Here is a 27,246-nt window from a genome sequence, read left to right as displayed (position 1 = left end):
GCAGATTTCTGAGTTCAAGGCCAGCCTGGTCTACAGAATAAGTTCCAGGACAGCCAGGGCTACACAGAGAAACCCTGTCTCAAAAAAAAAAAAAAAAAAAAAAACAAAACAACCAACCAAACAAAAAATGCAATGTAATAATCCTTAACTTGCCTTGGGTTTCTCAAATAATTAACATTACAACCTAAACTCATAGCTATGATCTTAGATTATGTGTACTTCCATGCCTCCTACCCAGATAATACTTGTGTATCATTTGCTGAAAGCAATAGAGGTTGAGAGAAACTTCTTAAAATCTACAACAAAGTTTGAAAGCATTGTCTAAGATATTGGTTGTTGAACAATGGTGTTTTTTTATCTGGGTGGGTTGGGATCAGGAGGACCCAGTGACTTAACGCCTTGTAAAACTGTCGAAGTTTTCTATAACTGTAACCCACATGATGTCTTCTGTACTATTCAATAAGACAGAGTACTCTTTGTTAGGTACAGACAAACACACAGCTCATACAACAGACACAGAGACACAAAAACACAGGAACAAACCTTCACAAGACAGCCTTCAAGCAGTCACAAATTCAGACAACAGAGGACGGAAGGCACAAGAAGCATGAAGTACAGAATTAAAACCTAAACTTGTGGAGCTAGAGAACTGGCTCAGGAATTGCTGCTCTTCCAGCGGTCCTGAGTTCAATTCCCAGCAACCACATGATGGCTAACAACCATCTGTAATGTGATCTAATGCTCTCTTCTGGCATGCAGGTGTACATGCAGATAGAGAACTTATACATAAAATAAATGAAAAAACAAAAACAAAAAACTCTGAGCTTGTTCTTGATTGAAGGACTCAAAGGGGAAGTGCTTTTATTTCTTTAATGTTACACTGATGATTACTGGTAATTCCAAGTTAATCATTAACGGGTATAATTCACACAAAGGACATCAAATCTAGTTTTACTTAGAAACACTAGATGGCACTTCAACTCTACCCTTAGGGCCATTTTAAACAACAAAACCACTAACACTATACATGCAATATTTTGTTAACAGGTTGCTCTTAATTAACCTCAGTTAACAATGCACAGGATCCATATGTCCATGAATAAACGTGAAAATACAAGTATTGATTTTGGAATAATATGTTACTGGTCAGATGAAATGTGCAGTACAAAACCCGTGACCAATGAAACTCAGTTGTAGTTCTAATGCTTAAAACTCCTCAAATTGTGATGTCTCCCTGCCTGTAATCCCAGCACTTGACAGACTGAGCGGTAGGAGGATGGTTGTGAGCCTGAAAGACTCAGAGGAACACCCTGCCTAAACATACAAAAGGATCCGTGAGATGGCTCATGGGTCTTTGCCATTTTGGAAGACCTGAGTGAGAACCAAAGCCCACATGCTGGAAGGAGGCCTGACTCCTGAAAGTTGCCCTTTGACATACATGCGTGCCTCACACACACACAAATACAAAAGAAAAAGAAGAGAGCTTTAGTTTCCATGTGCAATAAATCCAAACTTCATTGATGACCTTGGTGCTGTCTTCCAGTCTTCACCTTGCTGGCCAAAGTGCCTTTCAAAAGTTCATCTATACCAGTCTTCTTTCTTTTCTTTCTTTTTTTTTTTGTTTTTGTTTTTTTTTGTTGTTGTTGTTGTTTGTTTTTTGGAGACAGAGTTCTCTGTATAGCCCTGGCTGTCCTGGAACTCACTCTGTAGACCAGGCTGGCCTCGAACTAAGAAACCTGCCTGCCTCTGCCTCCCGAGGGCTGGGATTAAAGGCGTGCGCCACGACTGCCAGTCTCTTTCTTTACTTCACACCTCATCCCAACATAGCCTTTCCTACCTTCCCTACTCAGAGGCAACACTCTAATTCTGTTGGGACATCCTGTTGCTTTCCTTTGAGATGCTGGTCATTTTGTGGCTTATTTGTGTATTGTCTGTCAGAGTGGAATCTGTGTGAGGGCAGGGACAGCTGGTGTGGTTCACAGCTTCATGAAAGCCCAGGCAGCTTAGGGCAAGGGTGGTAGCTCTCCCTCAACTCTTGGGGTGCGCAGCACGCCTGGCTGGCTGGCCTGAGGGAGCGCTAGCACCACCATCTTTCTTTCGAGCCTTTCCCCCCCCCATCATAAAGGCCTGGGGAACTACCACTCGTTCGTCTCCCACCCGCAACGGGCCTCCACTGACGTCATCCAAGCTCATTGCGTGAGGCGCGAAGCCCCGCCCTAAGGCGAGAGGCCAGGAGGTTGGGCCTTTCTCCACAGCCTTGCGGTTCCCTCTGGACAGCTACGGGGCTGAGGCAGCCTTTCCTGCGGCAGCGCTTGGCCGGTGAGGGGCTGGAACTGACGGTGAGTCACCTCTGAGACTTCCAAGCGGCTTCCGAAGGGACCCCTCTCACACGCCGAGGCGGGGGCTAGGCTTCGAAACCCTCCGCCCGCGTGACCTAGCCCGCCGAGCTCCGCCCTCACCCGCCGCGCGGTGGGTGCCGGGAGCTGTAGGCTCCCGCCTCAGGGAATGCTGCGGGTGCGCCGAAAGACTACAAATTCCAGGGTCCTCTCGGTGCGGGGGCGGTGAGTGCTGCGAGTCCTCTGGTAGAGGGGCTCCTCGGAGCAGCGGGCCGGACCACTGCAGATCTCTGTCCCTCTGGCCTCAGGCTTCTGGATTTCGAGGTAAACGGGCCTGGGTTGTCGTGGTGGAGTCCGTTCCCTCCGAAACGCCACGCAAAATCAGGGCAGTTGATTTCGGCGTGGCTGCAGCTGCGGGGCTGCGAGGGCTAGCATTCCAGGGCCCCGAGCGAACTGGGCCTGCAGACAGGGGATATCAGCCAGAGAAGGGCCAGCCCACTCGGGTGATTATCACGCCTTTCTACTTTTCTGTAAGCGACGGCTGTACGAGCCATTTTCCTCGGGGTATGGAGGGTTGAGGAACGGCGATCGGTCGGGGAGGATCCCTGAGGTAAGCCTCAGAGACCCGCGGGTGACCTTGGCGGTCCTGGAGGAGGCCGTCTCGCCCTCTTTCCCCCGCCGGTTTGCAGGTCTAGACTTGGCTCTACGTGGCGCTCCGGCAGGACGTTAGGAAGGCGAGGGGCTGGCGAAGCCCCAAGCCATCCAGGACCTTGGAGAAGGTGGGTCTCCTGGGACCTCTCAACAGGTGTCAAGGAAGATGGAGTGATCAGGATAGGATCCTCTGTATCAGAAAGACCTGGACTTTCCCCATTCCCCAGGATCTGATTTGAGTATTTATGGGGTAAGGCCCAGAAATCTGCATTTAGTAAGCTCTCCAGAAATTCTCATGCACACTTGGAACTGAGAATCTGTGTCTTGGGAGTAAGGATCAGGGACTTTGGGGAGAGGGCATGCAGTAGTTTTTATATCAGTTTTGTAGTGTACTCCAAACAGGGCATTTTCTGGGCAAATAGGACTGCTCTTTCTGGTCCTTAGCTTGTTGGTGCTGACCAGAGTTGGGTGGGAAGAAAGAGGTGAACATGTCTGCTCTTCTTGCTCTCTGCTCATAATAAGAAAGATATTTTTGGTCACTCACTATCTCAAAGACCTCCTCTACCTTGACATTAGTTAGGAAAAATTCAAAGCATACAAAAACCGTTGAACTTTACAGTGCACACCTATGGACTACCACCTAGAATGTACAATTAATATCTTTATTGGGTACTTATCCTTCAGTCTTTTATTTTCATGCCAAAGTACATGCAGATAATAGTATATTTCCATTCCTAGTAAAGCTTACATATTATTAACTAGACTTAGAAATCTTGTTGCTTATTGATTTTTTTTTTCCCCTTGGCTATTTGAAAATCAGTCTGCCTCCCAGTCCTGACGATCCAAAGGGTTTTGGAGGGTTTCTATAGGATGTGTTTTTAGAACCAGGAAAGACCTTTACATGGATGTTGAGAAGGTAGCTGACCAGAAGAAAGAGGGAATGTGTAAAGAACACTTCAGGGGACAAAACTGTTTTGAGAGAGAGAAAATGGAATGTGTCCCAGAGGCCTGGTTGTCCCAGCAGATTATGCTGGCAATAATTAAAGTGAGTTGTCTGCTTGTTCAGTCCTTGGCCTTGTTCTCTTGGCTCTTTTGTATGTTTCAAGCTTGCCCATTTTGAACCTACTGGTGCCATGGATGTTTTTTAAGCTTTAGAACAGGGTTGAAGTGCACAGTTGGTGACCTCATAGTTACAGCTTTGAGTCCCACAGGCCTTTGTAATTGGCTCCATAGCTATGAACACCAGTCTGTCACACACTCTCTTCATTTGAAAGGGAGAAGAGACTGGCTCTGTGAAACTCTCTGTCTTGTAAGTAAAAGATCTTCTAGTGAGACATAGCATGTATGGAGTTCTCCAGAGTTCTTGGTCTTTCCTGGGGTGGGTGTTGGAAGTGTGGATGAGAGGTTTCTTGTCCTGTGAGAGAACTTAGAAGTAGATTGTACACAATAGAAATGGACTCATTTCTGGGAGGCACTGTGTCTTGTAGGAGAGGCTGCAGGGTAGGTATCCCACTACAGAGGCTATAGCTCTATGCCCTCAGCCTGTCTTACAACTACCTCCCCTCCCAGAACTACCACCCACACAGTTCTGAGCCTGTGGCCCCTTACACCTACCTGATGCCTCTTTTTTGAGTCATCAGACAACTTTGGTGATAATAGGGTCCTGGGACAAGTATTCCTAGACTTTAGATGGCAGATCACAATGAAGGCTCCTGAGATGGCAGACCACACTGAAGGCTCCTCTTTGTAACTCTGAAGCTTTAGGACAAGCCATTGCCCTTCCCAGACCTCATGTGCTACATTTAAGTGAAGAACAGCACCCAGACCAGATGATGGCAGGTGCCTGCTCTAAGTGCCGAGAAGATTCCCATTCCTTCATGGTAGACAAAAGAAAGGACATGAAACTGTAGGACAGCCGGGCGTGGTGGCGCACTCCTTTAATCCCAGCACTTGGGAGGCAGGGCAGGCGGATTTCTGAGTTCAGAGACATGCAAGGTACAGTGGGTGGGGCTGGAGTAGACTGAAGGAGGTTTGGGATATAGGGCTGAACATACATTTTCTCTCAAAACTTTGCCATCAGATGAGTTGAGGTTTTTTGTTTGTGTTTTGTTTTGTTTTGTTTTTGTTAACTTGGTCTACAGAGTGAGTTCCAGGACAGCCAGGACTATACAGAGAAACCCTGTCTCGAAAAAAAGAAAAGAAAAAAATAAAAATAAAAAAGAAACTGTAGGACACAAAGAAGTCTTAAAAACCCAGCCTGGCAGTGCATCCTTGCATTCTTGGCTACTTTGAAGGGTGAGGTGGAAGGATTGCTTGAACCCAAAAGATGGGCAGGGGAGGTTTGGTTTCAAAAAAACGCTGTTATTCTTCCCTTGAAAGCAGTTATAGTGCATTTTCTTTAAAGAAAATATTTCTTGTCACCATGCTCCTGATATGGTTGTGCGGAGAATCCTTTATGGGTCTGTCCACTGGGTGATCTAGCTTGTCAGTTGTTTCTTCTTTCTTCCTCTTTCTCCTCTTTGTCCTCCTCTTTCTCTCTGCTCCTCTGCCTCTTCTGCCTCCTTCTCCTCCTTTTGGTTTTTTGAGATTCTCTGTGTAACTCTGGCTGTCCTAGAACTCGCTCTATAGACCAAGCTAGCCTCCAACTCAGCTCCTCCTGCTTCTGCCTCCCGAATGCTGGGATTGAAGACACCATTGCCACCACCCAGCTGCTTATCAGTTCTTAACTACAAGGTGTCCAGTTTAAATAAATCTCTGAATGTGCCTGAGAAACCACATAATCAATAAATGTTAATTTAGTCTAAACTCAGATCCAATTGTGTGCTGTGCCTGGGATTTAGAAGAAACCCAGTGGACGTAGGTAGTAAGGTGGCAGGGTTGTTTGGGTGGTGTTTGAGAAGAATTCTATACTACTGGATGAGTAGTTGTTATGGTTCAGTGACGTTAAGAGTTGGGGGAATGGGAAAGGACACAGTGTCCTTTGTGTATTTATTGTTGCTTCTTGGCTGATTTGCACTTGTCATCTGCATCTGCCTAAGACAGTGGTTCTGAATCTATGGGTCGTGACTCTGTGGGTATCAAACAGTCCTTTCACAGGGGTCATGTAAGACCATTGGAAAACACAGATATTTACATTTCGATTTATAACAGTACCAAAATTAGTTATGAAGTAGCAATAAACATAATTTTATGGTTGGGGGGGTCACTACACATGAGGTACTACATTAAAAGCTCACAGCATTAGGAAGGTTGAGAACCACTGCTCTAGGAGGTAGCCTAGGAATAGCCCTTCTAGCAGAGGAAGCAGCAAGAATTTCTAATAATAACAAAGCAGGCCTTCATATCCTAAAATAACAGGATTAAAGGGAAGGGGGGTCACAGAAGTGGGAGCTTTCCTGGCCTCACTATGACTATTCCTCCTTGGAGCTGATTGTGATTCAAGAAGTGGCATTCTTTCTTGTTTTGAATATTGGCCATAAATAAAGGCACTTTCAGAAAGAAGACAGTGACATCTACCTCAGATGTGGCTGTGCTCTGCCTCTGGAGCGAGAATAATGGGCATTGTGTTAGGACTAGCAGGGCGTCCAGGGAGCTTCATTCCAAATCTCATGGACTCATTTATTCAGCGGGTATGTACAGGCAGATGGTTCAGAGACGTGCAAGGTACAGTGGGTGGGGCTGGAGTAGACTGAAGGAGGTTTAGGATATAGGGCTGAACATTTTCTCTCAAAACTTTGCCATCAGATGAGGTGAGGTTTTTTTGTTTGTGTTTTGTTTTGTTTTGTTTTTGTTAACCACAGAATTAAAATACTGGTCAAGGTTGAAAGGAAATGTTTTAAATTTTCAGAGTTGGAGAAATGGCTCTGTAGTTAAGAGCACTGACTACTCTTCCAGAGAATGTGTGCTCAATTCCCAGCAGCTGTGGTAATCCCAGTTCCATGGCATCTGACACCTCTTCTTGCTTCCTCAGGCACTGAATGAATGCAGTGCACAGACATAGATGCAAAATCCTGTGCACACTTAAAAAAAAAAAAAAAAAAAAAAGCAGCTGACATGCTGCTCAGCAGGTAAAGGCATTTGACTTTAAAGTGTAATCCCCAGGACACACGTAAAAAAAAGAACAAACTCCCTCAGATTGTCCTCTGACTTCCACAGACATACCATGGCACATGAGCTCACACATATTACAAAATAAGTAAATTGTAATTTCAAAAAGAAAAATGTTTAGACCCCCTTTCACCCATCTCGTTTGGTGACTGGGGTATGGCAAATAGAAATAAACCTAGGTGGGAAAATCCTGCCTAGGAATGTCAGCCAAGCTGTAGTATACATATTTTATGAGCTATAGAGAGACTGTCCCCAAGTACTAGTCTGGGCTCTTGAGCACAGTGTTTGGTCCTCTTCTGAAAGTAACTAATGCCCTGGTTGTAGGACTGTCCTGTTCTGTAAATTCTTCTGATCCAGGTTCCCAGGTGGGTGTATAGTTATCTGAGTATTGGGACTGTGAATTGAGTTATTACTCTTGGGTGCAGTGAATTGCCTGAATTAAGGAGTCAAGGGTCTTGGCTCTTGAATAAATAAATACTCACTTAGAAAAGTAAACTTAGCTAATGATGAATTCACTGGCCCTTGTTCAGATCTGAAGAACCCTGCTCTGTTCAGGGAAGAACTCAAACGATCCCTTCTCAGTTCACAGATTTCCCGGGTGTTCTGTGTCCCTTAAGGATCCAGCCTTAGTTTTGGTCCTTGGTGTTGTCAAGCTTGGCTTCCATAAATGCCTGATTTACCTGTGCATCCTGGAGATTAGCCACACTATGACCTGTTTCTCTGTGGCCTCAAACTGGCCAAAAAGGAACCATACCCAGCACTGCCAGGGGTACCAAGTACTGTAGGTTTCTCCCTTTAGCCGCCACCTATTTGATAATGGTATACACACAGTGCAAAGGGAGACTTGGGACAACTTAACCTCCTCCCCATTTCCTAACTTATCCCACTGCTCTCCTGCCTGCCTCCTGGACTCAGGGTGGGAGACCCCTAGGATCTCCTCTACCCAGTTTGCTCTGGGGACCTTTGCATGTAACTTCTTGCTTGAACCTTCTTCCCATACTGTGTAATTCACCTTTGCCTGTGCTGAAATGTTCCATGTTCAGTGAAGCCTTTCCTGTGTAGAATTAAGCTCTGTAGGACTCCTTCTCTAATTCGTATTCCTCCATCACTGTACCTCTCTGTTTATAGTTCCTCTCCTCAATCTGTTAAGGGAAATGTCTCCCACCCAGGTTGCCTTGGAAAGTGTCTGACACATAGCAGACAGTGTTTATTGGCTGAATAAAATCAGGTACTGCCTGAATTTCAGTTGTCTTCCTGTGAGCTTACCAGCTCTGAAGGCACAGAACCATGGTGTATGCATTCTTCCCTCGAAATACAGTTTTGAATGGAGAGTTGAATCCTCAAGTGTACAGTCATTGGATTCGTTCTAAAATAAGCTAGTAGAACAAAGACTTCATGAGGTCACACTGCCCTTTAAGGTCCTTGAATAAATAGCCTGTGAGCTTTGAGAAATGTAGAGAGACTCCAGCCCAAGGAGACATTTCATTTTCTTTCCCTTTTTCTTTCCAGCCCTGTTTTCCTAGGACTTCAGCCTTTTGTTCGTGGCACTGTGAAATCCATGTAAACTTAAGTGCAGAGGACCCCACCCACTCACATGTTTGGCTGTGTTACTGTTTTCGAGACAGGGTCTGATACAGCCCAGGACATCCTCAGACATTCTATATAGTTGAGACTGGCCCTGAACTTCTGATCCTCCTGCCTCTACCTTCCAAATACTTATACACGTGGACCACCATCCTGGGCAACCAGTGTACTTTGAACATTTTGGAGCATGTGGCAAGAGAGCTGGAGGAGGGCAGGCATGTTGGGTATTTGTCAGGGCAGCTGAGGCCTGGCTCTGCTCTAGTAACCAGAATAGCTACATCATTCCTGAGCCCACTCCCCAACCTGCTGCTTCTGCTCTCTCTGCCATAGTTTCCAGTAGTTTACATGGCTCCTGCTTAATAAGTGCTTGACACCCAAATGATCGCTAGCAGAGACTTCAGATTCAGTTATCTCTGATGCTTTTCTAGCCAGAAAGGTGAGATATCTGAAGAGAAATGTACACATGCCAATGACAACTCCAAATGTGACCACATTCCCATTTCCCAAATCCAGAGCTATTGTGCCAACTGATAGGTGAACATTCCAGGGTCCCATGTCTACTTCAAGTAATAGGAATTTGGTTTAAGCTTCTGCTGTGTAGTATACTGCATATAAAATACTAGTAGCCTTGCCTTCCACTTTGATTCCCTGTGTTTTGTTCCCCGATTGCTGTGTTTTGTTTCTTCCTGGGTGCTTTTGCTGACATCTGTGCACGGATCCACAGGGCAGGCTATTGATAAGTTCCCACTATGACCCTGGACTAGACACATTCCTCAGGTTTTGTGTCTCACTGTATAGTCCTGGTTTGCCTGGAAAAGTGGAGCAAACTGGCCTTGAATTTACAGAGTTCAATACCATTTTTAAAAGTGTATGCTAACATATACAGTGTTTTGTTTTTAAATTGCTCTTGTAAAAGCAGTTGACAGCAACTTAAAGAGTTGTTGAGGTCTGGCTCAGGTCTGCTATGTTTTGTGGTATTTTCTTTTCTTTTCTTTTAGTAATTGCTGTGATTTCTACAAAGTATCTAGTATTAGCAGTGACAAATCTCTGTAGCTTATCTTCCCCCAAGCAGAAATTTCCCTAGAATAATAGAGGAAGTGATCTATTACATGGGAGATCAGTATCTTAAAGATGATGTCACCTCATTTTTGTGATAGAAAGTTTGGAGGGTGAGCACTTAGTGAGCTGTGTGAGAGAAAGGAGCCCAGAGATTGTTTAGTTCTGGGTAGATCAAAACCATCTGTAATTCCTTTCAGTGATTTGATGCCTACCTCTGGCCTCTGCAGGCACTGGAACACTCATGGTGTGAACTGACACACAAATGCATACACATAAAAAATAAAAATCTTTTTTTTTCCGTTTTTTTTTTTTTTTTTTTTTTGAGACAGGTTTCTCTGTGTAGTCCTGGCTGTCCTGGAACTCACTCTGTAGACCAGGCTGGCCTTGAACTCAGAAATCTACCTGCCTCTGCCTCCCAGGTGCTAGGATTAAAGGCGTGCATTACTGCTGCCCAGCAAAAAATAAAAATCTTAAAAACAAAAAACTTGCACCTGGTGGCTATGACTGTCGTGACTACATGGTTTGACTGCACATCAGGGGTTTGTGTGTTGTCCTTGGTCAGAAGAATGGTTAAAATAACCCAGAGGCTGTCTGTTTTGTGTCAGTTCACTGCAGGCAGATATCAGGACTTTTCTCCCCTAAGGTTCCATTTTGGTGGCTTAAGAGATGGGTCTTTAGGCTTGTGGTGTTTCTAAAATTAGCTTTCAGTCACCATGGCCTGCCTTGTAACAGGTGCCGACAACTTGTTTATCTCTGGTTGTGCCTGCAGCTGTAGCCCTTTTTCCATCCTTTGCTCTTCATTTCCTCTCCTATGTGGACTTCCATTGTGTTCTATGCTAGCAGCAGAATATATAGAAACAAGCTCTTGAACACAGAAACAGCTCAGAGAGCAGGGCAAGGGCACAGGACCAGCCTAGGCTGTGTTCGTGGCTTAGAACCAAGCATCACCTGCCTCAAGCGCAGTAACCTCATCACTCTCTAGTGGATCAGGTGTCCCTGGGGGAGTTGCTTGCTTGCCCTCCTCCTTCAAGTGACTTGCTGGCTCTCCATGCAAGACCTAGCCAACTTGACAGTGTGCCCAAAGCCCTGCCTGGGCTATGATCCAGAAAAGAAGTGGGAGTTACTCTACAAAACCGAGGAAGATGCAGTAAAAGATGCTTGTGACATCTGAGAGGGAGAGTTCTCAGAAGCCCCTGTTTCGCCAGAACTCACTCATAGTCTGAGGCACCATTCTGGTTTGAAAAATAATAATATTTAACAGTTTTGAGCATTTTGAAGAAGGAGCTAGTGCTCATCATAGAAAAACTAGAATCTACACATAAGTAAAAGGCTTCTGCATTTGTATTTATGTATGAACAAACCTCTCAAGATCTCACTATCCAGAGAACACTACTGAAGGAGGATCACTCTGTTCTTAACTGCTTGTATTTAGATCCTAGTCCATACCATTTTTCCATATTTGTTAAAAGTAGATAGGTATCCTTTGAGGTGTGAATGTAGTTACTTTGTAGTTGCATTGGAGTTAGACATCCTTTTGGCCGAATATCAAGACAATACATATAGATACCTTTGCTTGTGGGAATTGCTGCCCTCAAAGTGGAATATACCTGGAAGCACAGCTTTCCTTCAGAAAAGGAGAATTAACCTGCTCCCTTGTGGCCCCTCTTTTGAGGTCACGGGGAGTGAAAGGTGTTTGCTAAGAGCACTGGTGAGAAATCATTAGGACATCAATGCACAGTGACTGTCTTCATCTTGGCCTAGAAGTCATACCTACTTGTAAGTTTGGAACCACTAGTCTTTTTTTTTGTTTTTTTTTGTTTTGTTTTTTTGAGACAGGGTTTCTCTGTATAGCTCTGGCTGCCCTGGAACTCACTCTGTAGACCAGGCTGGCCTCGAACTCAGAAATCCGCCTGTCTCTGCCTCCCGAGGGCTGGGATTAAAGGTCTGTGCCACCAATGTCCAGCTGGAACCACTAGTCTTATCTTGATTTGGCTTCTGCTTCTCTTTTCACTTCCTTCTCATGTTGTACTTGTACCCTCATTGATACAAGCCAGAAATGGTCAGGGCCCGCAGTGGCATTGCCCCTCTTGGCTTGCCTCTGCTGGGACTTGGTGGAAGATGGACTGCAGTTAGACTTTCATAGACTAGCTGATGTTGATTGGGCAGGTCTCTCAGACTGGATTGTGCTGTCTTCTCAGCACAGTTGTAGACAGGTTCAGCCTTCACCAGGGTTCTCTGAAACCAAATGGACTTTGTGAACAATGCCTCTTCCCTTCCACTCTCTCTTTGAGACTGAATATATGTAGACCAGGCTAGTCTTGAACTTAGAGTTCCACCTGTCTCTGCCTCTTGAGTGCTGGGATTAAAGGTATGTACCAACATGCCTGGCGTTCTCTTTGTTTCTTGCCTAGTATATTGTCTCTGGGCAGCTGTAGGAGTCCTGGCCTGGTTACACACTGACTTAGCTGCAGATTTGTGCAGACCTTGGTGGAGAGGAAGATGGTGTGGGTCTGAGACATTGGCATATCTGCATTCACTGTGAGCCTTCCCTTTCTGTCCCCATGATGGGAATCTATGTCAACATGGTAAATGCTCCATCCGTATTTCCTATACATTAGCAACGGCTTCTGCAGCCAGGTGTTCACACTGAAGTGAGTGCTAGGATTGTGTGGCCCCATTCCAGGGCCTCTAGTTGTCTCTCTTTTTTGTATATAGTGCTGGAGATTGAACCCAGAACCCTGCTCATATTAGGCAAGTGTTCTACACTAAACTACAGCCCCTAACCCTTTGTTGTTGTTTTGTTTTTTTGTGCCCTTTTTGTTTTGCTTTTTGGTACCCTTAATTTTTTTGAGAAAGGATTTCAATGTAGAGGCCCATGATAGCTTCTGTTGATAAAATTCCTTTCCTTGGGAAGGCATAAATAAATAATGTCTACCCACTCATATGGTCCCAACAACAGACCAAGGTGTGATTCTACCAAAGTTTACTCTGGGTAACCACTGAATGTATTAGGCTTATTCACAGAGCTTAGTGCATAGTAACCTTAAAGCAGCCATACTGGAAAGTTTGCATTCAGCATAGTTATATACCATCGTTAGATATGGCTGGGGTCTGTTTTTAAACAACAAAAAGCATTTACCCCAACAGACTATATTCTGTCACCTGGAGAAAGCCATTTAATTGGAAAGTTAATAGAAATGTTTGGATAATTCATTTCCTGGAAAGATGTATGCCTTTAGGCCCAAGTAACACTAGTTTTTAATGTAGTTTTCTAATAATTAGAAGTTATTTACCAATAATTGACTAAAACAGGTTTATTTCTATCAGTGGAACAGTTAGAGGTGGTTGGAGTCTCTATGGCCATCTTTCATACATAGTATATTTCTCCATGGTTGCTGTACTGCTGTAACCATGCCCTATAGCCCAGCCAGCAGGAATGAGAGAAGGGTCCATGGGCTAGACTGAGCTGACTTCCATCCGTGCCTTCCATGGCCCAGGCACTAAGGCCAGTATTGGCCAGAGCTTAGTCAGATGGTCGTGGGAACTGTAATTAGGGCAGGAGTGAATTCGTTAATCCACTGATTTCATAACAGAAGGAAAAACACAGGAAGGATGGCTTTGGGTGCAGCTAGCTGTCTGAGCCACCTACTTCATGAGGCTGTCATTCTTTACAATCTGTCACTATTTTCAATGTGGCATAATCAAAGCCTTGATTTCATTAGGAGTGGATGATGTTTCTTTACACAGTAGTTCAATTAAAAGCATCTTCTGAAATAACCACCACTTGTTACCTGCGTAAAGCCTGTTCTGCCCAGCATGTGGAGTTTAGTTCTGCCTCACAAGAATATCATTTTCCAAAACAAGTCAGAGACTAAGGAATTTGTCTAGGGCCTCAACCATTATCCTGATACTAGAGTGCCAAGAAGACCTATGCTCTTAGTATACCATTGACAGGCAAGAAAGGAAGGTGGCTTTGCTACATTTATGGTTTTGTTCTTCCCACCCCCCCCCATTGTTGTTGTTTTTAAGACAGGATCTTACTATGTAGCTCTAGTTCTCCTGAGTTTTTACTTTTCACTACAAAAAATTGAACCTATGGCTTCATGGATGCTGTCCTAGTCAGGGTTTTACTGCTCTGAACAGACACCATGACCAAGGCAAGTCTTATAAAGTACAACATTTAATTGGGGCTGGCTTACAGGTTCAGAGTCCATTATCATCAAGGTAGGAACAAGGCAGCATCCAGGCAGGAGGAGCTGAGAGTTCAACATCATTATCTGAAGGCTGATAGCAGAAGACTTGCTTCTAGGCCGCTAGGACTAGGGTCTTAAAGCCCACGCCCATAGTGACACACCTACTTCAACAAGGCACACCTCCAAATAGTGCCACTCCCTGGGCCAAGCATATTCAAACCATGACAGATGCTAAGCAAGTACTCTGCCACTGAGATCTCAGAAGAGAGATCTCCTCGGTCTGGGACTGTCTTCCTTGACCCGCTGTGTCTTGAGATCTGAGATTTGGACCTTAGCAGTAATCCCTGTAGCTGGGTCCTCCTGCAAGCCTCAAGGCTTTGTCCTGTCCAGCCAGCACAGCCACCTTAGTCACTGTTTCCTTTATTTCCTTTGCCTGTTGGACTTTGTCTCCTCCAAGCCTTCCTTCTGGGCTTTGAACAGGGCTGGGTCTAGAGCCCAGAACAATGAGTAGTTGGAATGAGTGCTGACTCAGCTGTGATGCTGGCCTGGTTGCTAGTTGTTCCAAGAGCAGCACCAGCCATCTGGATCTCCCCACATGGCTTTCCTTCATATGTCCACCACATGAGCCTGTGCTAACACATACTTTTGGGGTATTTGGGCAACTAGGATAGGGCAGCCGTGTGATGTTACCCAGGGGTCAGTCTTACCTAGTGATACACTGAGGTTCGTAGTGCCCACTGGTTGTGATGACCCATCACATTGCATGGCCTCCTGCCCTGTTCAGCAAATGGGAGGCCATGGGTGAAGCAGAGTGCCCTCCCCCTGGCCAGATGCCAAAGACCTATTCCCAGAGACAGAGGAGCCCATGTGAGGCAGCTGGTGTCATAATCCATGGATGCCACAGGGGACCACCTCTGTGAAGGGACAGTGGCAGTCAAATGATCCTGGGAACGCAGCTCTGCAGCATATGCACCACAGTTGCATGCCTCTGGGTCCAGGTAGAATGCTTTCCCAGGGGTGTTGTTGACTTTGGGAGCTCTAGGCAAGTCCCCACATGTCTTAAGAGGGCAGTCCAACAGGAGAGCAATCTAGAGGATTTCTCACAGAGGTTATGTATGACCTCTGCTGTTTTGGAAATGGATGCCATAGGGGTGAGCTGCTCAGACTAGGGTCTATATGTCTTTGAATGAGGTCATTGTGGGTGACCACAGGATCACATGGTCAATGATCAGATAACTCCAGGATAGAGGCATTGGTTCCTGTTAAGTAGTAAAGTAGCAGGCTCTTGTTTCTTGTTTCTTTTTTTCCTTTTTTTTTGGAGAGGCACAGTTTACAGGGTTTCTCTGTGCAGAACTCTGGCTGTTTAGGAACTTGCTTTGTATTCCAGGCTGACCTGGAACTCAGAGATCCACCTGCCTCTGCCTACCAAGTAAAGATGTACACTATCACCTCAGGCCTATGTAACAGGTTCTTTTTATTCAGTGTTCTGTAGGCCAACCCCTGCAGTCCAGCAGAGGACATTTTGTACCCCCTCTGGTAACCTTTTTCCATTCTGAGAGGAAGGCAAATGAGTTAACCAAGGCTCTGATGTTGAGCCAGATAATGGTGGAGCTGGATTTACTAAGGCTGATGCAGAGTCCTTGTCCCAACTGCCTGTTTAATGTAAAAAGCTTGCACAGTAGCACGTGCCTCCCTGGGGTGCTCTTCAGGTAGAACAACAGGCTCTGATTTCCCTAGGGAAACCTAAGACTCTAGGTCTCTTTGGCAGTAGGCAATTGATCCTGCATTCAGTCTAGTGGGGTCTCTCCATAACAGTGGTATCTTCTACAGCCAGGAAGGAGAGTTCCTGAGGGCAGGAGGTCAGACTGTCTTTTTTGTTTTGTTTTGTTTTGTTTTTCGAGACAGGGTTTCTCTGTGTAGCCTTGGCTGTCCTGGAACTCACTTTGTAGACCAGGCTGGCCTCGAACTCAGAAATCCACTTGCCTCTGCCTCCCAAGTGCTGGGATTAAAGGCGTGCACCACCACCACCCGGCCAGACTGTCTTATTAGTAGAGCAAAACCAATATTAGACCTTGACTTTGCATTGTACTAGTATTTGCATGGATGCCTCAGAATCACATGAAAAGAAAGCACTGGAGCCTGGGTTGGATCAGGGCAGGGGTACTGACCTGCACCAGTCTTTACCAGTACACAAAGCAGCACACACATAAAGTTAATAAAAATTAACTTTATTCTTTTTTATGTTTAAAGGTAGATTAGATTTTTTTGCTTCTCTGATTGGTTTTGGTCTTTCAAGACAAGTGTTTCTCTGTGTAGCTCTGGCTATCCTGGAACACTCTCTTTAGACCAGGCTGGCCTCAAACTCAGAGAATTGCTTTCTTTGCCTCCACAGTGCTGGGATCAAAGGTATTCACCACCACCATCTAGCTAAAGATATGTTTTTATTAGTCAAAAGTTAATGGCTAGCCAGTGAGGTCGCTCTGGGGGTAAAGATGCTTAGCATACAGACCTGATGACCTGAGTTCTACTCCAGAACTCACATAAAGGTGGATTGAGACAACAGACTCTAGAGTTTTCTTTGGATCTCCACACACCATGGCATATGTACACAAACAATAAAGATTTAAAAAGTTAATAGCAACAAGAGCTTACCAAAATGAGTATGGTAAAAAACCTTTTCCATTAGCTTTACACAAAGTCTTATCACAAGAAAATGGTTATTAACCTAAACACAACTAATAAAGAATTTTACAGAAATTTAACAAAGAAAAAAACTACTGGTCACTTGAATTTATGAATCATCCTGTGCGAGGGGGTGGGGGTATCTCTGTATCATTTGAACTTTAGTATATGTGCTGCCAAAGCAAACACACCTTTATTAATTCTTGGTGTGTGTGTATGTACATAGCTTTTGAACATTTTGTGTGATAAAGTGTGAGGCACACAAGAAAACCTCAAGATTGATAGCTATCTGGGAGCAAAGCATATACACAGTTGTATTTATTCAAGTTATGGTTCAAAGTAGCTGTTTTTTCCCCTCATGCCCAGAAAAACAACTGTCAGAGGGCTAGAGGGATAGCTCAGCAGTTAAGAGCACTTGCTGCTCAGTCCTAAGGACTAGAGCTCAGATCCCAACACCCACCACAAGTGACTCACAAATGCTTATAACTATAGCTCAAGAGACTGACACTTTCTTCTGGGCTCCAAAACCACTCATAAACACACCTTAGCAAACAGATAAACAGACATAAGCACACTTTATTTTTTTAATGCAATTTCTGGGGGTGTCAGTGGCAAAGTGCACATTTGAGGTCCTAAGTTCCTTCTTCTGTGCTCCCCACCTCCCCAAAGAATTACCAGCACAAACAAACGGGTGATTTAGGCATCCAGAGATACCGTGTTGAGTATAAGCTAAGTTATTCCATAGGGAAACAATTTTTGTCTCTATGTTGCTATAACTTCTTTGCATTTCTTTTCTGTGTGAGGGTGTGTACACTGCAGTACTTGAATGGAGGTAAACTGACAACTCAGTGAGTTGGTTCTTCACTTTTTATGGGTTCCAAGGATCAAACTCAGGTTCCTAGACTTGCATAGCACACACTTTAACTTATTGAGTTATCTTCATAGCCCAATGCCTTGGATTAAAAAATAAAATTATGTGTATGCGTGTTGGGCCGGGTTTATCACATATGTGCCTGGTGCCTGTGGATATCAGAAGAGGGCATTGGATTCCCTAGAACTTGATGGTTGTAAACTACTATGTGGATGCTGAGAACTGAATAAGTGCTCCTAACTGCTGAGCCATCTCTTTAACCCTTGGTTTGGATTTTTTGAGGCCTGTCTTACTCTGTAGCTCAATTTACTTCAAGTTTACAGCAGTCTTCCTGCCACAACCTCCCAAATGCTGAGCCACCATTCCTAGATAAATGTGTAATTGGTTTGTTGCCACTGTTAAATTTTGTTCTATTGGTTAATAGTAATTGGAATTTTGGAAACTTAATCTGCCACTGTGATCTTGCTTGCTTTATTTATTTATTTATGGTGGAGATTGAACCTAGGACCTTGCAGATGTAAGGAAATTGCTCTCCCCAAGCTACATCCTTATCCTTGAACTAATTTTTTTATTTTTGTGTTTTAGAGACTGGGTTTTTTTGTGTAGCCTGACTGTCCTGGAACTAACTGTAGATCAGATGGCCTTGAACTCACAGAGATGTGTGCCTACTGAGTTCTGTAGATCAGATGGCCTTGAACTCACAGAGATGTGTGCCTACTGAGTTCTGTAGATCAGATGGCCTTGAACTCACAGAGATGTGTGCCTACTGAGTTCTGGGATTAAAGGCTTGCACCACCACCACTGCATGGCCAAACGAATTTTTAAAAATTCTTTATTAAGTACTTAGATATTTTCTAATGCCATATTGAGAGATAGTCTATTTGAAGTCCTTGATAATCTGGTATAAAGAAGTCCACAGAACAAAAGTTTGGAGAACCATTGGTCTTGTAGACATGGAAAAAGTCATGTCAGAAAGTCCCTCTGAGCCTTGTCCTCACTCACCTTTTACCTCATCCCCTCAGTACTTGTCTTCAGTCCTGTGAGAATTTGTGCACAGAGCTGACCAGTCTGATTGCACCAATAGGTCTCAGGATTCAAAATTCCCCTTTCCTCTCCTGGCCTTGGTAGAATGCCTGCTCACTGGCACTCTGGGAAATAGAAAGACCATGGGAGTATGTTGGTTACCCTCTGTTGTAGTGTGTTGGACAGCTTCAACCAGAGAATTAAGTTTGCCTTCAGACCCAATGCTGTGCTGGCCAGGAGATATGCCCCACTCCAAGGGGCCCTGTATCAGCAGACAGGCTGCCAGGCTCTGCCTTGGCGTTAGATCAATTGCACTGCATAATAAATAGTTGAAAGCCAAGCAGAATGCCAGAGACAGTTCTCAGGCCCCTGAGACCTTGTACTTGAAACTTCTCTGGGAAGCAAGAGACCCAAAGAGGAAAGCAACTGAACCTGGCACACCAAAAGTCCAGGCCCCATTTCTTTCTCACTTTCCATCTCAAGTGTCTTTTTTTTTTTTTTAAACCACAACAGCAATTTGTTGAAGTGATAAAACACCATAACCAAAAGCAACTTGCAGAGGAAGGGGTTTACAGCTTACAGGTCTATCACCATCAAGGGAAGCCAGGACAGAAGTTCAAGGGGAAACCTTAAAAAAGAAACAAAACCAAAAAGCACTGCTTACTGGCTTGCTGCCAGACTTACAGGGTTATTACTGCCCAAGGTGGGCTGGCCACTTCTATGTCAGTTTGCAATCAAGAAAATATACTGAAGGTCAGTCTTACAGAGGCAGTTCTTCATTGGAGAGTCTTGTTTCCCAGGTGTGCCAGGTTGACAAGATCATACCACGCAATACTGCCTTCAGGGTCCTATTTTGGAATCACATTCTTTTCAGAGTACAGCCACATGCTACATAATGTTTTGGTAAAGGATGAATTGCATATACAACAGGATCCCATAAGATTTAGTGCTTTTATAGCCGTCTTAGTATAATCTGTGATGTTTATACTACATTGAATTGCCTAACAATTTGTTTGTATGAATGATTTCTCACTGTTAATTATGTTTGGTGCTTTTAATATGTTAATAGAGCTTTGTAGCTATCACCAAGATGTAACTTTAGAACACCTCTCAGCAGGACCTCCTCCCGATAGATGTACTAGAGATTGGGTTCTGTCTGGGCCTGGGGAAGGTTTCTCATACAAGAAGGTAAGGACTTTGACATGCTAACGCCATGGACTTGAGGCCAGGTTTGTCTGACTCCAGATCTCTTTGCTGTTTATTCTGTTTACTGGAAACAAGGCTGATCCTTTCTCCTCTGAGGGAGCAGGAGTTCTGGTGCTTTGCTGACCCCAAATTACAAGATTGTGGGTTGTTTGTTTGTTTGTTTGTTTGTTTAACTTGAAGCTGAGTCATAGTCTACATGGCCTGGCCCGGGGTTGGGGAATAAAGCAGTTTTGCTTGGTTTCATGGCTCTGTAGTGTTCCTTAAGTTTTGGTAGGCATCTCAGAATGTCAATTACATCCTTGTTCCTGTGAAAATTCCTATCTGGAGTTCTTCAGAGAAACAAGAGCTCAGTCTGGTAGGTGTGTGTGGCCAAGCCAAGGTAGAGTATGCAACTCTCTGGTAGAGCTTCATACAGAGTGAGAGGAAGCCAGGCAGGGCTGCACTGCTGGGACACCCAGCAGGTTTCCATTCAATTATGGTTACTTGGAACAAGCAGCACAGCACCCAAAGCAGCTGAATGAAATGCTCATGGCATTTCAAACTCAGACATTATCTGTAGGTTGGGGCTGTGAAATGCAAGGGTAGCTTTGTAGAGTAGTAGTCCTATAATCTGAAGTAGTGGATCCTGGAAGCCTCAGATGTGGGCCTGCCTAAGGAAAGATGGGCTGAAGCTGCAGTTGTGTGCAGGCAAAGCAGTAACTTCCTGCAGAAGGGCATGGAGGATGTTAGGCTATATTGATCATGACTGGAGTTTCTCAAACCTGTATTAAAATTTGTCATAGTTAGGATTTTATTAGTGTGAAGAGATACCATGACCACAGCTCTTAAAAAGGAAAACATTTAATTGGGTTTAGCTTACAGTTTTAGGGGTTTAGTCTATTATCGACAGGCTGAGAAGCATGGTGACATGCAGTCAGACATGGTGCAAGAGAAGGAGCTGAAAGTTTTACATCTTGATCTTTAGCAGGAGGAGACTACCACATTATTAGGCTAAGATTGAGCACATAAGACCTCTAAGCCTGCCTCCACAGTGACACACTTCCTTCAACAAGGCCACATCTCCTATAAGTGCTACTCTCAATGGACAAACACTAGTCTATGAGGGCAATTCCTATTCAGATCACCACAAATTTGACCCCAAAGCTTGGGATCTGATCCCTCAGCCCCTGCCCCTGATTTGTTAAGCATAGGAAGCAAGTTGTCCTGGTATATGCCTATAATCCTAGCTTATGGTAGACTAGGCAGGAAGATGAAGAGTTGAAGGCCAGACTGGACTACACAGTGGTGGGACTCTACTTCAAAATGGGAAAAAAATTTAAGTGGCTTGGTACTTCTATGTTTGGACTTACTGTAAGGGCTCTAGGCTTTGCTAGAAATGTCGTTTTTATTGAACATACCATAGTACTGGACTTTTTTGATTTCTTACTGCTTTGCAGTTAACAAAAGGCAGTCCCCACTTCAAACTGCTACTAATGACTAATCTTTTATGTTAAATAGAGTGAAGGTAAGACCTGAGTGTGTCGGCTTCTCCACTAATGCCTTATAGCAGGTACTCTGGACATCTGATGAAAGGAATAAAACAGATTGTTTCCTTTGACTGACTCTTTTTTTTTTTTTTTAAGATTTATTTATTATTATAAGTAAGTACACTGTAGCTGTCTTCAGACACACCAGAAAAGGGTGTCAGATCTTATTACAGTTGGTTGTGAGCCACCATGTGGTTGCTGGGAATTGAACTCAGGACCTCTGGAAGAGCAGTCGGTGCTCTTAACCTCTGAGCCATCTCACCAGCCCCCGACTCTTTTCATACCTACCAAGCAAAACAGGAGACAAGCCAGTGCCAGACACCAACCCACGGCTGACTCTTTTTGCTTCCTTTCAAGCCTGGGAATTGGATCCATAGGATGGAGAAGGGTGGGCCCACAGAGGATTCAGCAGCTGTGCCACTCGGGGAGTGGGGTGGTTAAGCTGTGAGTATTGGGGAAATAGCTTACCTGGAAGCCTGTGATTAAAGGTGTTGCTTTCTCTCTTTCCCTGAAATAGCCTCCTAGATCTGCCTCCGCTGAATTACTCTCACCTACTTCTGTTCTCTGCACCAGAAATCTGAGGTAAGAAATCACCCCTTTCCAAACCATGTTGCAGCAGCCTGTGGTAGAAAGTCTGTCCCCCATAGCTCAGTTGAGTTGGGAGACTGTAGGTGCCAAGCTTCCTTGGGTAGTGACTGGGGTTAGGTTCTCAGACAGGACTGCTGGGCCTTGTCACCAAGAGTTCTGTCCTTACCCTCCAGCTTCCAAAAAAATATGGGTGACCATAGAGCAGCATAAAGGAGGGTAGCTCTGGTGGGTTGTCCCTGGCAGAGGTAGAGCATCCCAAGTGTCAGAGGGAGCTCAGTGGCCGCTGACACCCCAAGGGTACTGCTGGATCTATCCACCAACCCTGATCCTTCTCACACCTTTGAGGAAAGGAAATGGTAGAAGAGCTCAGGTAGCTGAGTTTGAGCCTGAGGCTCCCTGAGAGGAGCCAGAGGAAATATGTATGTGTGTGGGTTGATGAGCATCGAAAGATGGTCACAACCTAGTGTGCTGGCCTTGCATGGAAACAAGGAGCTAAATTTGTTTCTCCTCCAGATCCAGGAGTATCAGCAGGCAAAGATGTCTAATGAGCCACCCCCTCCTTATCCAGGAGGTCCTACAGCCCCACTACTGGAGGAAAAAAGTGGAGCCCCACTTACCCCAGGTAAGGATGTTAAATTATCATTGGTAGAGGTTGGATAAGGTCCATTAATGGGACTGCTGGGCCTATACCCTGTCATTGGCTCTTGTCTTAAGGGTCTTTCCTGGCTTTTGCCTTCTGGGATCCCTGTCACAGCTCTCCATTCCAAGTGTGGTTGAGGCTTTTCAAATCCTGCTTCAGGGTCATCCAGTGTCCTGCTTCTGTGTGGAGCAGAAGCCGAGCCTTCTTCTTTCTGCCCATCTCTATCCAGGCCGAACCTCACCAGCTGTGATGCAGCCTCCACCAGGCATGCCACTGCCTTCTGCTGACATTGCCCCTCCACCCTATGAGCCACCTGGCCAACCAGTGCCTCAGCCTGGCTTTGTGCCCCCCCATATGAATGCAGATGGCACCTACATGCCTGCAGGTGAGTTGAGACCCCAAATTCACTATGGAAAGTCACCAGTCATTCCATATAAAATGAAAATGGCAGCTAGGAGGAACTTTGCATCCACCAAGGAAGGTTACAGTGGCTCATGCTAAGGTCTGTGGTAAGGTGGGAGCTTTTTCCTGCTAAGGACAGAAGCCCCCAGAGAAGGCCTGGACCTTTGTTCACCAGTAGCTCACTGGCGCTACACTCAGGCCCAAAGTGTGTGGTTCCTGCAGTATCTGGGTTAGGTTGGGTTGTCTTTGGTATTTCAAATATTGACTTGCAAAAGCTTTGTATGCATAAGAGGAATGATACTTTCTTTTTACTTAAGTCCTTATCCTTGCAGGCATAAAAGAAGTCTTGGCATGCCAGAGGCAAGGAAGTTAAATGGAGTAGAGCGATATACTCCTAGCTCTCTGCCACATCTGTCTTGGTCTTAATGTGGTAGGGATCAAATGGGTCATTATAAATGGTCACCTTGAGCCAAGGCCTCTTCCTGCTGACACTCTGACCCTCTTCTGGAAGACAGCAAGAAGCTGTGGGTTGTGCGTTGAGTGTTGGAATCATATGTTCTGTGTTCTCCCAGCCAGCCAGTGACCTTTCTGTGTGCTGTTCCAGGTTTCTACCCTCCTCCAGGGCCTCACCCACCTATGGGCTATTATCCACCAGGACCCTACCCACCAGGGCCCTACCCTGGCCCTGGGGGCCACACGGCCACAGTATTGGTCCCATCAGGGGCAGCCACCACGGTGACAGTACTGCAGGGAGAGATCTTTGAAGGCGCACCAGTGCAGACAGTGTGTCCTCACTGCCAGCAGGCCATCACCACCAAGATCTCCTACGAGATAGGCCTGATGAACTTTGTGCTGGGTTTCTTCTGCTGCTTCATGGGGTAGGTGTGGGGCACTGGTAAATGGTGGTGCTGCTGGGGCTCTATATGCTGCCTGAGCCGTCTCAGGCCTCAGCCTATTTCTGTCTTCAATTCAGGTGTGACCTGGGCTGCTGTTTGATCCCCTGCCTCATCAATGACTTCAAGGATGTGACGCACACATGTCCCAGCTGCAAAGCCTACATCTGCACATACAAGCGCTTGTGCTAACAGAGCCAGACTTGGACTCCCCTACCTATTAGTCTGGCCCCCATGTGCTTTGCTCCCCATGCTCAGTGGTCACTATCCCCTCAACTCCCCACTTAGGGTTGGAAGTTCTGCCACTGTACTCTGGAAATCCTGTCCTCACCTTGCCCTTCCCTGAGCATCCGACTCTTCCAGCAACAATTCTGTTGGATTTAAGGCCAAGGGCCAGTGGGTGGCATGGGGTGGCACTAATCTTGTGTGTTGCTTGGACATTTGCAATTCAGAAGATAAGCTAGAGAGGCTCTTACTAGGGCCCTCATTTCTCCTTTTCTGTATAAGTATAAGGTCCAGGCTGGTCCTTACTCTTCCTGGGACCAAAAGCACCCAGAGGCATTAACAGGTCCCCAGACTAGGGCCTACACTGAGGGTAGAACCTGGAACCACAGTTGTTGCTGACCTGCTGGAATGAAGTCAGAGTATCATCTAAAGTTAAGTAGACCCAAGCAAGACAGGGTCTTAAGGCCTGGGTTTAAGTGGGGCTTCTTGTCTGGGGTACCAAGATAGGGAAAGAAAGAAATAATGACTGCCAGCCCTGGACCTCAGAATTCTCAGGTATGGAAACACTCAAGAGCTGCCTGGTATGAAGCAAAGAGGATCCTGGGCTATTTAAAGCTCTGGTAACCGAGAAGAACTTGCCCCTGTTCTTACCTAGCTTCTTTGAGTCAGTCAGTGTGCAGAGCTCCTTTCTGGCCACACCTCTGTGAACCCCTATATTTTCTGGGACTGGAAGGAATGAATGCCCATGTCCTGTCTACTTCTGTGTCTGTGCTATGTGGGGGTGCAACTTCTGCCTGGTGGTTTGTGACATGGCAGATCAGAAGTGCCTCCTTGTAGGTTCATTGGTCTCTGGAATAAGTGCCAGCCTTTTTGCCATAGTTGACTTGCTTCCATATTGGAGCTCCTCAGTAGGAACAGCTGTGGCACTGGGCTGGGGACCAGGAAGAAGTCACAAGTGGTGGGAGTATCCTAGGGACATGAGTCGTGCCCAGGGTATAAACCCAAACCTGGTCATTTCTTGAACAGTCTGTGAATATGCCTGTGTGGACGCTGTATCCTGCTGCTGTCCCTCTCCTGGTCTCTCACACTGCATGGCCTCCTATCACTGTGAATTGTGGCCTGGTCGCAGTTTGTAGTTTCATTAAATGGCCCTTTCACTCCCCTGCCCTGGGCCTCTGCTGTCTTGCCTGGCTTCCTTCTTTTCTGAGAGACAGGGTGGGACTATAGGTAGTCTAGTGGCAGGCAGGAGCCCGGGCCTGGGAAACAACACATTTAAGAACCCAATTACACCAAACCAGAATTTATATATATAGACCTGCCCTGGGGAAACCCAGCTGTTCTGGGCCAGGGCATTGGTTTCTGCCATTTGCATAATTAGATGTCCAGGCTGCAGAACCTGAGAACTGGAGCCCCGTCTTAGCTTAGTAACTTCTTAACCTATAGCTATTGCTCTTTCGTCCTTAAACAAGACAGCACTACTGGACTAAGACCTGATAGTCTGAAGATGACACACTGAAGTCTCGGCACTCAGTTCTTGGTAAATCAATCTTCTGAACTGTGAAGGTGGTGGGCTCAGTCTCTTTGAGTTTCCCTGCTGTTCTACCATTTTTTCACACAAAGACTTTTATAGGAATAGATTCCTACTAATAAAAATGTTTAACTTCATATTTCTATTTTAGACCATGCATTGTTTAAATCTAAGTATGTGCTTTTGAAATAAGAAACCTCAAAGATTTTGAGTTAGGAAAAATCACAGGTCCAAGCAGATATTAAGGATCTTTATGGTATTTAGCATGAATACATGGAAATAGAAGGTGCTAGGAAGTTGGCAAGGAGTGCCATGAAAGAGGATGTCCATTTGTATGCTGTTTCTGAGGGACTCTATCCTATCCCAGGAAGGAGGGAAGTGTGTGGCGTTTGTTTTTAGAGTGTTATGGCAGGCACACCAGTCAGCTGAGACACATCAGGCTAATAGACTTATTAGGGAGATCCCGGTTATGCAGAATAAGCTCTTTAGACTATCAAAAGGCCTAGAAAACTGAGCCATCATCAGCTGGCATGACCCTTTCCCACAAACCCTGTGTGTATGGGCATCTCACTCCCAGCATGGCAATGACCATTCCAAGCACTGCTAAGAAAGCAATGTACCCAGGCCTCCTAAATGGCAAAATTCCTAGAGCACTGGCTGTTAATAGAGTGACAGCCTTTATCTGGTGTATATCTGGCTGGCAGAGAAAATGCTGTTAGGCAGAGGCTCTAGTGTCTGGCTTTTATTGGTTGCTTGTTTTCTCAAACCCAGCATTAAAAAAAAGTCACCTGAGGTGGTAGTTTTAGGCAGAGGTGGAGATGGGGATAGAACAGGTCACTTGGGGTAGGATGCAAACAACATGACAGGTCCTTCACATGTAGTACCAGGCCAAGAGTCCAGCTACCAAGGCCACACTGGCAGCCAGAATGAGCTGCAGGCTAGGCTTCCTCAGCACAGCCACGGTTGTCTGGAAGGGGCAGTTGCTGCCTCCTAGTGTACCTGCATGCAACACAACATAAGACATGGCATCAATGGAAGGCACTGATATACCTGCTCCAGAAATGTTAGTTCAGGACCCACAACCTACCTTTGTCTGGCTGAGCAGCATAAAAGGGGCATTTACGTATATCTCCCTTCCCATCATGTACCGGGAGCCCATCCTCCAGGGTTTCTCTTGCTAGCATGGAGCCAGCCTGGTCCAGTTCACTGAATATCTGAGGAACAGAAGTCATCAGAGGCCATCCCTAAACTAAGAAGACTCAGAATTTACACTCTACAGATGACCCATGGAGAAGCTAGAGCCCAGATACACCTGATGAGGACTGCAAACCAGCTGAACATCAAACCAGAAAAGTGAACACTATCCTGCATGTCTTAGTGAGAGCTCAAGTGACTGCTACTAAGGACTTGAGTGCCCACAGCTATCCTCTCCCAACACTGAGGTACTAGGGACAGAAATGGTTTCTGTAAGATCAGCCCTACCTGAGACTTATAAAACCTACTTATTCTACTTCCCAATGACTTTGGCTCTATACTAAGTAATATTTTTTATATCAATATTTGCTACAAAACGAGGAAACTACCCATTCCTCAACCCTGACATCCTGTAGTGAGACAGAGGGAAATAGGTCTATTTCAGACCTTTCAGATGCTGGGGGTTTGCCCTTTCCAGCACTAGTTATGGGCCTCAAGCCAGGCCTCCTGGGAACCATGCTCCCTGATGGCTAACTGG

General features: G+C 45.4%; 2 protein-coding genes across 13 annotated transcripts in view; one reads left to right on the top strand and one right to left on the bottom strand.

Annotated features, from left to right (window-relative positions):
- The first annotated feature begins 2,198 nt into the window (after positions 1–2,198).
- On the top strand, positions 2,199–27,030 carry Cdip1 (cell death inducing Trp53 target 1). 9 transcript variants are annotated; one of them, NM_001358082.2, is made up of 6 exons: positions 2,199–2,339; positions 21,756–21,820; positions 22,340–22,448; positions 22,696–22,851; positions 23,473–23,746; positions 23,842–27,030. In NM_001358082.2, the coding sequence occupies exons 3-6, from the start codon at positions 22,364–22,366 to the stop codon at positions 23,951–23,953; spliced, it is 627 nt and encodes a 208-aa protein (NP_001345011.1). In that variant the 5' UTR covers positions 2,199–2,339; positions 21,756–21,820; positions 22,340–22,363; the 3' UTR covers positions 23,954–27,030. The 9 variants fall into 9 exon arrangements, with proteins under 9 accessions (NP_001345011.1, NP_001345009.1, NP_001345010.1 ...); NM_001358080.2 differs by lacking the exon at positions 2,199–2,339 and adding an exon at positions 2,550–2,660 and having other exon boundaries at positions 22,395–22,448; NM_001358081.2 differs by lacking the exon at positions 2,199–2,339 and adding an exon at positions 2,550–2,660 and having other exon boundaries at positions 23,524–23,746.
- Hmox2 (heme oxygenase 2) overlaps positions 25,749–27,246 on the bottom strand; it is a 40,382-nt gene continuing 38,884 nt past the window's right edge. For 3 of the 4 annotated variants that reach the window (NM_001136066.2, NM_010443.2, NM_001357050.1), the window contains exons 5-6: positions 26,602–26,728; positions 26,242–26,513 (exon numbers count right to left, since the gene is read on the bottom strand). In NM_001136066.2, the coding sequence (NP_001129538.1) occupies positions 26,386–26,513; positions 26,602–26,728 (255 nt within the window). In that variant the 3' untranslated portion in view covers positions 26,242–26,385. Of the gene's footprint in view, positions 26,514–26,601; positions 26,729–27,246 lie in introns of all 4 variants that reach the window. The other variant, NM_001378999.1, reaches the window with a different exon arrangement.

This window comes from Mus musculus, chromosome 16 (genome assembly GCF_000001635.26).
Source record: "Mus musculus strain C57BL/6J chromosome 16, GRCm38.p6 C57BL/6J".
NCBI classification, from domain to species: Eukaryota; Metazoa; Chordata; class Mammalia; order Rodentia; family Muridae; genus Mus; species Mus musculus.
Note: the sequence above shows the minus strand (reverse complement) of the source record. Positions and strands in the feature narration are given on the sequence as shown.

Bases quoted from the DNA above. Each gene is read 5' to 3' on its own strand.
- Cdip1 (NM_001358079.2), top strand. From the start codon at position 22,371: ATGAGCCACCCCCTCCTTATCCAGGAGGTCCTACAGCCCCACTACTGG. The intron at 22,449-22,625 runs GTAAGGATGTTA...ATCCTGCTTCAG, and splicing joins TGGAGCCCCACTTACCCCAG to GGTCATCCAGTGTCCTGCTT. The intron at 23,747-23,841 runs GTAGGTGTGGGG...TCTTCAATTCAG, and splicing joins TTCTTCTGCTGCTTCATGGG to GTGTGACCTGGGCTGCTGTT.